The 11506-nt window shown below is 33.3% G+C and overlaps 1 protein-coding gene across 1 annotated transcript; it reads left to right on the forward strand.

Annotated features, from left to right (window-relative positions):
- The first annotated feature begins 5927 nt into the window (after nt 1-5927).
- Nucleotides 5928-10360, forward strand: LOC125601138 (ubiquitin-like domain-containing protein CIP73). The gene is made up of 16 exons (XM_048773500.1): nt 5928-6101; nt 6480-6605; nt 6810-6927; nt 7117-7197; nt 7299-7411; nt 7498-7575; nt 7644-7745; nt 7849-7918; nt 8004-8167; nt 8353-8517; nt 8632-8697; nt 8781-8904; nt 9015-9293; nt 9477-9793; nt 9962-10039; nt 10150-10360. Exons 2-16 carry the CDS (start codon nt 6492-6494, stop codon nt 10156-10158), a joined length of 1878 nt encoding a protein of 625 aa, XP_048629457.1. The 5' UTR covers nt 5928-6101; nt 6480-6491; the 3' UTR covers nt 10159-10360.
- Nucleotides 10361-11506: the final 1146 nt, after the last annotated feature.

Below are 11506 nucleotides of genomic sequence, written 5' to 3' on the forward strand. Positions count from 1 at the left end.
ATATAAAACATTAGTTTCAATGTTTTTATGATTAAAAGTCAAAATGATAAATATAGTAATAGTAATGATTAAGATGTAGGAGTGATATTTGAATAAATAAAGGAATTGAATAAATTATTGTTAGAGAAATACATGGTAACATATTGTTAGTATAAGTTTAAGGTAAAACCAAGAAATAATGAGTTAAATGAAAGGGTCCAAACAACTTTATAGGTAGATTTTTTAAGACTTCTTCCCTTTTAATAGTATTGATTTTGATTGGGGTTATTACATAACAAGAATACTAATGTTGCAGTGCTTTTGTGTCTGGTTGGCATATTATTGTATATGAGATATTAAATAAGTTATACATACACTAATCATTGCTATGTGAGTTAGGTTGAAAGGTGAGCAGATCTTAATTGATACTGAGGCTGGTTTACGTAGCAAACATCTATAGGTTAGCAAGGTTAGTCAAATAAGATAGCTAGTTTGGCTATTACCACCTATTTCAATTAGTTATTAATGAACTTATATGTGCAAGCTAGACAAATGTGAAAAACAAGTTAGACCAATGAAAATATAATCATTTTTTAGAAGAACAAATCATGGAGTATCCGGTCGCTTCAATTCGGTGCATTATTACCTGTCAGTGTTAATTAAGAAAGATTAGTTAATTGCAAAGTGGTTAAGCTTCTAAGTTCCAACTGCTGGTCTTAAAGCAGTCCTCGAGGCCTTGAGGTCAAGTCACATGCGTTTAGAATTTAGTCTTTTCATAACTATACGATTACTTTATGAAAAAAATATCTTTGAGTAATTAAGTTTGACATTGACTCCGATTGGCGATCGGAGAAAAATATACTTTACTTATCTTACATATTAAAACAGAAGTCACAACTTTGATTCATGTGTGATTTTTTTTAAAAATGGACCTAATGGACCTATTCATAAAAATTCATAATATATTTTAATTCAGACTAATAATAAATATAATTTTTAAAATATTTTAATCATAGTATCTTTTGATATCTTTTTATTTTAAATATAAATATATTTATTTTAAAATTTTAACAAATCTGTTTAAAAAGATTTTTACAAGATCTTCATTTTCGAAATTATATTTAAATATTTTCACTAATTTTGAAATTAGTTTAAAATATTATTATACATTAATATATTCAGTTATATAAAATGAAAAATAAAAAAAAATCTATAATATTTTAGTTATTATATAATCATAATCAATCATATTAAATTAAAATTATTATATTGAGCTAAATATAATAAAATTGTATTAAATTTATATATTTATATAATTTATTTTCGTAATTATAAAATATTTATGATCAAAAATAAAATCTAATATGTTGATAAGATGGATTAACATTATCAAACTATATAATACATGTATAAAAATTAACATGTATTTCTTTAAAGTTAATAATATAAAATCTTTGTAACTACTTTAATCATAATATATTTTCATTTTAAATATAATATATATTTATATATTATATTTAAAAAATTCTAATTAATCTGTGTAATATTTAAACAATAACTTAATGTATTTTAAGTTATCGTTTAGAAATGAAAATAAATAAATTATATCCTATTTTGTCTACTTTTATAGTCATGATCATGTTAAAATATAATTATTATACTAAAATAAATATGATAAAATTATATTCAATTGATAAATTTATAAATTTTATTTTCATAAATATAAACTATTTATTTAAAATATAATATGATGATAGAACGGCTTAAAATTAACAAACTATATAATACAATCTAAAAATTAACATATCTTACACTTTTATATATACAATAATAAATTATCTAAAATGAATAAGCATAAAAATATTGGTAAAAAGAAATCAAGTTTTAAAATACGGGTCAGAATTTAGCATAAATTAAATACAAAATATTTTTTAAATATATTTTCTCATGAATATATTAATTTGCTTAATAACTAAATGCAAATACAATAAGATAAATATATAATAAGAAGGGGCAAATACATAAGGTTTAAAGTTTAAACAACTAATTAATTATAACATGTAAATTACAAAATTATTGTATTTGAAATAGTTATATAAATATTTAAGTATATGATTAACATTAAAAATATATACCACTTATGTTTTAAAACAATAATTTATGTATAGAAAAGTGAAAACAAACACCCGTGCGGTTGCACGGGTCAAAATCTAGTTCTATAGTTAATACAAACATAAGTAGATTAGTACCGATTATATGTTTATACATGTTTGATACTATCACTTACTATGTAAACATTGTATTTTGGTTTGGATTTTTAAAAATTGGTTGCAAGTATTTTCATGTTATTGACAAAAGAAAATCAACTAGTCACAATGCAGAGCCCAATGTTATGTCATGTTGGGCAAGTACTTGAGGGACAAGCAAATCTTTTAAGCAACGGCCTAACCATGACACATTCACACGAATGAAACTCTTCAAGATACACGGCATCCTGAAAACAAGCCAAAAAGTTTTTTTTTCTTTTAATCCCTTCAAAGCTGATCAGATTCTGACAATAGAGTCGAGATATAACATGAGTCATGTGATTATCATCGTTTATTACAAGCCAAACAAAATTCTCTGGTGGCTTAAGAAGTGTTTTGTTGTACGCCACATGATCAGACATTTGTTTTGTTTAGAATTGTGATGAAAATGTGTTTTCAATTCTTAAAACCATATTGTAATTTTTATTCTAGTAATACGAATAGTTAATGATATGTTGGGGGAATGGATTAGTAGACTCCAGCTAAGCGGAAAAAGCCAATTAGGTGCGCCTAATTATTGGTTATTAGTGAACCCCCAAAGCCACCGCTCACGGGAGTCTAATCATGTCCCCATTATTTATTCATCGAAATTCGCATTCCCCCTATCATATCAACACATATTTATTTTAGAAAATCTCTAAGATGAGTGGGTTTTAAACTTTTAAACAACAAAAATCATATTAATGTTAGTATAACATTACCATAAGTCATAACCATATGATTAAAGTTTAGTTATAAAGTAAAAGTTGGATCAATCTATAGATAATAAAAATGCATGAATCTCTCGAAAATGAAACTTCTTCTCGTTTTCTCTTTTACTTCTACTAATTCCCACTTTTAAATTATGAAATACTATTTCACATAAATCTGTTATGAACTCCACACTAAAAATGATTTATAATCTGTAAACTTGTTAGACATTTTCTTAGGATTTGATTTAGTGGTATGTCATATACTAGGCCTATTAGTACAATTACCATTGTTCCATCTTTGTTAAAATCAATGTTAGCATCATTTCTCTCTAAACTGGTTGGCTGATTTTCGTAATTTCAAGTGTAGAAAAGTATAAAAACCGCACAAGCCAGTCTTAACTTTACCACCTCCTCCAGTTCTTGTGGACTTCTATAACGGAGATCAAAGCATTCCTGGGAAATTAATAAATTATCATAACACTACGACTGGTTACTTTATACTATTTTGTATACCAATATAAAATTAGCAAGAAATATATAAACATGTATTATATGTTTGAGATTCTCTTAGAGGTTAACCTAGTATACATGGATCAAAGAAAGAATACAAAACAACCATACAAGCATGTAAAATACTCTTGGTAATATCTCGTGGGCCACACAATCTCGTTTAACCTAAACCATCTTTAGATAATTTAGGCCCATAATTAAATAGTCCAAATGTAGACTCATTTGAGTCGGTTTAACGGGGTTGGATCGCTTGCAGTCGCTAGTTATCGAGATAAGTATGCATTTGATTGGTGGAGGAATTTTAATTTTACCCTAAGTTCAATATAATTTTTTCAAATTTGTCTTTAAATAGTAATTATTTTTTATAAATACACTAATTTGTGATAAAAATTCTCTTAGGCAAAGCTGATTCGGAATGATTCCAAATCCTAACTTGTATCTTAACCATGATAGCAGTTAACCATGATAGCAGGAGCAATGGCCATGGGTCCTTGGATCCAAAATTTTATTTAGTGTGATTTTAGAAGTAATAAAAAGGCGAATAGCTAGTAACTTCGTAACAAAAAGGCACATAAAAGGTTCACATTAATTTTTTTAGTGTGTATTGTCTTTTGTATTTATAGGAACTCGTATCTATTTTTTATTTGTTGCGGGCAGTAGCGGCCCTGGGCACAAGCAAAGGAAGCATGTGCTTCCAGCCCGGCATAGAATATCAAATATATCGGCCTTTTTAATAACAAAAGCTTCAGTAGAGTAGTCTGATCCATGCACTTCATATTCACATGGAGTTATTCTCTTCAAGCTCCATCATGTACTTTATGTTAAAAAAAGTGTAGGACTCTCGTAAAATAGAAAACAAAATGTCGAGCCAATAGAAAACAAAATGTCGAGCCAAGAACACCTAAGTCGTAAGACTATGTATGGAGGCTGACGCATGCACAGTGCCGAAAGGTCAAGGAAATTGATGACCTGATGACAAAAAAACTGGCGATCGAAACCCCAGTGAACGATTGCTCGTTGAACCCAGTGAATTGCGCAAAAGTAAGATACTAAAAATTCAATGAACTCTCCTATATATTTTATAAATGTTTAAAATAATTATATAAAATATTTATAAAATTTTATAAATCAAACATCATCGCTAAATGCTAATCTTTAGACCACGTCTAGTAGTTCATTCTGTTTTTTTTTTCAAAATAAAATAATTCTATAATAGATTTTTGTTTTAGTTAAAAATAGAATGAAGAACAAATTTTTTATTCTATTATAAAATGATAAATAACAGAGTGAAAAAGAAAGAGAGTATTCGTTGCTAATGAGGATGATGTACTTGTGATTTGCGATCGCAAATTGGATAAAAACATTCATGCCAAAATGGAGAGGGCTAACTTGTGGAACGACATAACGTATCTATTCGACTTAGTTGGGGACAAAATTATTGTTATCTAGTTATTCCGAGCTTGAGTTTCGATTCATACAGTTTACATGTTGTTTAGTAACTTGGCTATCCTTAACATTAGTTGAAACACATTCAAAACTAGAGTTAATCGGTCACTCCATAGCACATACATTTTTTTTCTAAAACCACCGATCCGATCAATCAACAAGGCATACAAAAAAAATGCATTAGTACCTTCGGGGTTTAATAACGTTGCATTTCCTGCCGTGAAACTTTAGCATATATCCAATGACGTCTAAACTGAAGATGCCTACTTCAAAATCAAAACCATGGAGAGAACACGGTATTGGCACCTCAATTTGCGTTTGCAGTTCATGGCCCAAAGGTTTGAGAGATAAAAGTCCACTATGGCTTGTGTTAATTGAAAACGTAGAAGACACACTGGAGATCACCATTCTTGTCCGATATTTTCAATTAAAACATACTCCCTCCGTTTTTAATATAAGTCGTTTTAAAGTTATGCACATAGATTAAAAAAATCATTAATTTTTTATATTTTCGAAACAAAAACATCATTAATTATTTACCTAACCACAATTCAATTAATAAAAAAATATAGAAGATATATTATCATTGGTCAGACAACATTAATTATTAATAAATGTTACATAGAAAACCGAAAACAATATATAATTTAGAACACAAAAATTTCTCTAAAACGATTTATATTGAAAAACGGAGGGAGTGTAATACAAAAATCTTTAATCAATAGCGAGTTTAGACTCTTTACTAATGTACCAAATCAAGAATATTTTATTCTTTTTCCTTTTGTCAAACAAATATTTTATTCCTTAAGCTCTCGGATTCTGCAAATTTTTTTGCTAATTAAATGATAAATAATTTAATATTTCTGACAAAAAAATGAGGATAATTCATAAAAAAAATCATTTTAGTTGCCAAATTAGTATATTTTCTTTTCTTTTTGATCAATAACTTAAAATTGACTCACGTGAGCTAATAATATAAAAACGGAAGAAAGAAAGAAAGAAAATAAAATCGAAAAAATAAATCAAAAGGCTCTCTCTCACTGTCCTCGCCGCGGAATCGCCTTTCGAGCCTCGAAGAGACTCTCTCTAGGGTTCATAGATTCCCCCTTCCCCCCCTGCCCCTGCCTCAGCTTGCTTCGATTCTCTTCATCTCCGATCGAGTTTCTAGGTTTTGATTCTTCCTCCGTCGATGTATTTTCATTTTCTAGGGTTTAGATTCACTCTTTTGGGGTCACCGAATAGCATACAACTTTACTAACGCTTGATTGAATTTCGTAGCTATTGTGTATTGTTTTTACTATTTTTCAATTAGTTCTCGAAGTTGAGCTTGTTTATTGATGATGATCACATCTCTTAACAAGTTTGCTTCTTTTGTCTCCACCTGAGGAGATGAAAAGTTTCCGACTTTGATGTTGTATATGATGAGTCAGTTCTAATTTTGATCACAAGGTTGTTTTTTTTGTGTGTGCGAGTAGAGTAGTTTCTCGGCTTTGTTTAGGCCTTCTCACATTAGCTAAACTGTAAGCTGATGGTAATTTTTTTTCAGAGGTTTAAAAGGATGGCACACACTGGCAACGATGAAGTTATGGCATCTCAGTGTGCTAGTGCTATGGTTGAGATCAATATCAAGACTTTGGATTCTCAAACCCACACCTTACGTGTCGATAAATGTGTAAGCTAACAGATTCTTTATCATGTTTTCTTATCCTTTATACTGATCACATCCATATGATGCATAATGAAGTCTTTTAATTTATGATAACAATGGTTTGATTGAAGTTGTGGAACTAATGCCTTATCTTAGTCTTTTCACTTGTTTTGTTTGTGTGTGGCTTATATAGCCTTTTCAAAGATTGGTGTTCTGTTTCATTTTCAGGTTCCTGTTCCCGCTTTGAAGGAGCAAATTGCTTCCGTTACTGGGGTTGTTACAGAACAACAACGCTTGATATGTCGAGGACAAGTAATGAAGGATGATCAACTTCTCTCAGCCTATCGTATCCTTCTCTTCTTTCCACCACGTTGCCTTTTTTTTTTGGAGCTTTCGTTTTATTTGTGGACCCTAGTTTGCTCATGGGTTTGTCAAACCCTTGGTTTTGGTTTTTGTGTTTGTTTGTTAGTGTCGTGTAATAGCCTGTAATTTCTGTTTCGTTCTCTGGATAAAGTTCTTTAACGGTCCATCTTAGATGTTGAAGATGGCCACACTCTGCATATGGTTGTCAGACAACCCATTCCCCCATTAGCCGAGGGTTTAGCTGGTAATGCAGGTTTGTTTCAAGTTCCCTCTGCTCTCATGATAGTTTTCATTTTCCAATGCTTTGTGAGAGATTCTATTTCGACATGCTAAGTGTAGATTTTGTTTTTTCAGCGGCTGATCCTGCTGCAAGTGCGGGTGACCAGCCGAGCGGTCAACGATCACGAGTTTTAGTAGGATCCTTCAACATCGATCAAGCAGATGGAGTCTATTCAGATCTTGGTCAGGTGGGACCTCTTTTATCCGTTTCTGTTTTTTGTATGTGTTGGATTATGTGTGAGCCTTTTCACGAGCTATGTTTCATATCTGGCAGATTGTTTCAGCTGTTCTGGGTTCACTTGGGATCTCTAATACAGAAGGTGGTAATGGTATGGAAGGAGTTGATGCTATGGTAAGTGCCTATAATATCCTGTGTCTCTATATCATTTTATATGTAAGCGACTGACGTTTTTTTGCCAGGGTCCCCTTCTTGAGAGTCTAACTCGGAGTTCTGGAGGACGATCTGTCACACCAAATGAGGCCGACCAGACATCTACACCCTTGGCATCTTCACAACCAGCTGTACTTGCTCCATTGATTCCATAATTTTTCATATTACACAATTTTTGTTAGTAAGGTTCATTATGTTTATGTTCATGAGAACTCTATATTTTTACCGCTGCAGGTGATTCCAGATTCATTGTCAACCTTATCCGAATATCTGAATCATCTGAGACAAGAATTTGCTGCAAATGGTAAGGCTGATTCTAAATGTTTGGTTCTGTGTTGAGAACAAATCTCGAGATTCTAATAGTGGTACTGTGTTCTTTTTTTTTGCAGGTAGCAATGCTAATAACTTGCAAGTTCCTGTAAATTCAATGGGAAATGTGCAAGAGTCTACTTCTACTACTGGAGAGGGTCGGATTCCAAGGCCATCTCATTTGGCTGAAGTGCTGCAATCAACAAGGCAATTGTTGACCGGTGAAGTAGCAGATTGTTTATCTGTATGCCCTTTTCCTTTTGTCTTCTGTCTAATGAAGTCTTATCTGAATACCATTTTTTTTCTTTACTTAGTGACATACAGTGTTTTTGCTATCTTTTTTTAACTTACTGACTTGAACTGGTATTGGGAAGTCAAAGCTATGGAAACAAGAATAACTAGTTAGTGTTTTGCATCTCCCTTCTGCAGAATCTCTCAAGGCAGCTGGTGGATCATGTTAACGTGACCGATCCCTCAACCCGAAGGTCGTGCCAGTCAAACATGATTCAGTCAGGAACCCTCTTGGAGAACTTAGGCATTTCGCTTATGGAGCTTGGCCGTACCACCATGATGCTCCGCCTGGGACAAACACCTGTGCGTACCTACATATTATGAATCTGATTCTTACATTTTTTATGATGCATTACCTTTCATATGGTTCTGTTCACTCCCATATATCTATAAGAACGTTGTTATCTAAAATATCAGGATGATGCTGTTGTGAATGCTGGGCCTGCAGTGTTCATATCCCCTACAGGAGGAAATCTCTTGCCGGTCTGTCTCTTTGTTTTTTTTTTCCTCTTCTTTAGCAGTGTGTACGCCCTTTAACTTCGTATCTACCTTTCTAATTCGTGTAGTCACACTCGTCTCGGACGGGGACGAGTATTGGAGGCCTACAAGCAGGAACTACACATTCTAGCCCTTTCGGTGGACAATCAGTTACCTCTACCCCTAGAAATATTGAGATAAGAATACGCACAGGTACCGTTCTTACACTTAATATCTAACTTCTTTCCTGCTATGTTGAAAATCTTGAGTTCAAGTGTTTTTAATACACCTTATATATGGATTTGTCTTGGTTATTATATTAGGATCTTGGATGCCCTCCAGTGGGACAAACCAGAGAGAAGAAAGTAATACACAACAAACCCCTGGACAGTCGGTCCCTCCTCCACCCAGCGGCACTACTGATTCTGCCCCTTCAGTGAGAGGGCCATCTGAAACTCCTCGAAATCCCGTGGCCTTAGTTATACCAGTTGTTGCTAGATATCAACAGGTATCTACTGGCGAACGTAACTCCACAGGACTAAATGGTGGACATCAGCCTGTCGCTGAATCTTCTAGGCAGCCACAGAGTGCCAATACTCCAGGTAACATGCCTTCCGCTATGCTGCTGATTTATTTGTTAAAATGTCGTCTAGAGGAAACTGTTTTTTGTGTCGTTGTATGTTTGATTTGACGTGCTTAGACCGGGTAGTTTTTAAGTTGCATAAAGATGGATAGGCTGTGTCATAACTCATAAACATTTTGCGTCTCTGACTTCAAACATGTAGGTGATAGCAGTTCTTCTCCAGGCGCTCGAGGCTTCGCTGAGTTCAGAAACAGAATCCATCAGATTTTGAGACCCGTGACTAGTCGAGAAGAGCCTCAGGTGGCAGTATATTCATCTGCCACAGCATCAACTGACACAAACGAAGCAGTTTCAAATGCACAAGTAGAGCCAGCAGCAACAGGGATGGATGAAGGGAATTTCATATCAAGTGTTCTTCAGCAAATCATGCCATTCATATCTCACAACGTGCCTTCCTCAAGCTCAGCTGAAACTGCAGGCAGAGGCAGCAATAGCAATAGACAAGCCTCTTCAAGACAGGTACTTTCTATCTCCACTGTTTCGCCATCTTAACTTGTTGCATACTTATTTTTATCCGTAAAAGATTATGTAACACGTCATTTCACTTTTGTGATTAGTATTTGGATTACTTTTGATCTTTGAATTGTGTAAATAGAATACTAAGGAAATCACTTGCTTGTGATACAGGAGGAGGAAGGAGCAGAGAGAGGGGAATCAAGTAGGAGACCTGAACCACCGTCATCTCCAGAGTCAAAACGTCAGAAGGTAAAGCTAAATAAAATGAATTAGCCAACTAAAGATTCTATTGAGATTCCTTTGGTTTATGTTAGATATTGTAGACATTAAGATCTGATAATGTGTGTGTTTGCATGCAGAGAGAGTGAGAGAGTTTGTTGGCGCAAGAAAAAAAGAGCAAGGGAGTGGGAAGCACACACTTTTTGAAGAGTGATAGTTTTTTTTTACTTCTTTGGTTATTTATTCTGAGCTTTTGTGATTTCAGAGATGGTTTTGACATTTCAATGTATTTGGGTAGGGTTACCTAAAACATGTCCATTTTATTTATTTATATAAAATTATGTTACTTTCCCAAAATATAACTGCATTACATTGGGTTTTGCAAGCAGAAAGCTGGAGGGTATACAAAACAAAAACAGTAGAAACTTAGTGTGCGGCTAGTACGATACAAACTGAATAACTAACTGCGGGTGACTATGGTGAAAAGTCTTCCTCTGGACTTGTTGTTAAACTTCCATTATTAACATGAGTTTGAGACTAAGTGTAATAACTATGGCCTGGACCCCATAAAGTGTCTCTATTGTTACATGGATAAGATTTTGCTTTTGATACATTAACTTGGTTTGGTTTGGTTGTGTTGGTGGTAATAAATCAGCCTCTATTGGATACAGAGGTTAGTAACAAGTACATCATACACTACATTTATGGATGTGACAATGACATGAAGGTAAAATTTTGAATTCTGCTTGTCATTCAAGAACAAGACAAAAATTTAATCATTACAAACTTAGAAAACTGAGACTGGATTGGGGAATGGTATTTTGACAAAAGATCGTATGATAGCTCACCATCACCAAGGAACCTTGCAAGGCCTCCGCGTGGTGTTTCACAGAGTGTGGTATGTTTTACATGTCAGCGTAACATCTCTGACATATGATCATTACAAACACAGCTCAGAAGTTTTCTTCTATGATCCCCAGTTTGGATTGTTTGCCTTGGCAGGTAACGTTAGTGAAGATGGTGAACGAAGCCAAGGCAAACAATCCAAACTGGGGATCATAGAGAGAGAGAGATATAAAGCTTATTTTGAATATATATCTTATCTCAATGTTGACAATATTTCTCAAAACTACGTTTGTATAAGCTTCTCAAACAAAAGCTTATTCTGACATGTTAATTCTCCAGTTCAGAACCACAACAAATGCATGGAGATTATATAGCTAGTGTGGTTCAAGTACATTAAACTAATAATATAATCGTGTGGAACAAATCAAACAAAAATTGAATGGAAATCATATGATAGTGACAACTTTTTTTACTTTTGGGATTTGTGTACTTACTACTAATAAAAACATGGCATCACATAACCAAACTGCGTACTATGTTGTTGTAATTGCACAAAAAGTTACTTTCTAATACTGTCCCCTCTCTTCTATATAAGCCCAACTCTCCTTCATTTTTCTCACCTTTAACCCCTAAAAACGCTTTGCTTCAAAA

The sequence above is a fragment of the Brassica napus genome, unplaced genomic scaffold, assembly GCF_020379485.1.
Source record: "Brassica napus cultivar Da-Ae unplaced genomic scaffold, Da-Ae ScsIHWf_2457;HRSCAF=3173, whole genome shotgun sequence".
NCBI lineage: Eukaryota > Viridiplantae > Streptophyta > Magnoliopsida > Brassicales > Brassicaceae > Brassica > Brassica napus.

What these genes read in the sequence shown, in the direction of transcription:
- LOC125601138 (XM_048773500.1), top strand. Translation starts at nt 6,492, where the DNA reads ATGGCACACACTGGCAACGATGAAGTTATGGCATCTCAGTGTGCTAGT. An exon ending in TCAACTTCTCTCAGCCTATC is followed by an intron (nt 6,928 to 7,116) that starts GTATCCTTCTCT and finishes GGTCCATCTTAG; the next exon opens with ATGTTGAAGATGGCCACACT. An exon ending in TCTATTCAGATCTTGGTCAG is followed by an intron (nt 7,412 to 7,497) that starts GTGGGACCTCTT and finishes CATATCTGGCAG; the next exon opens with ATTGTTTCAGCTGTTCTGGG.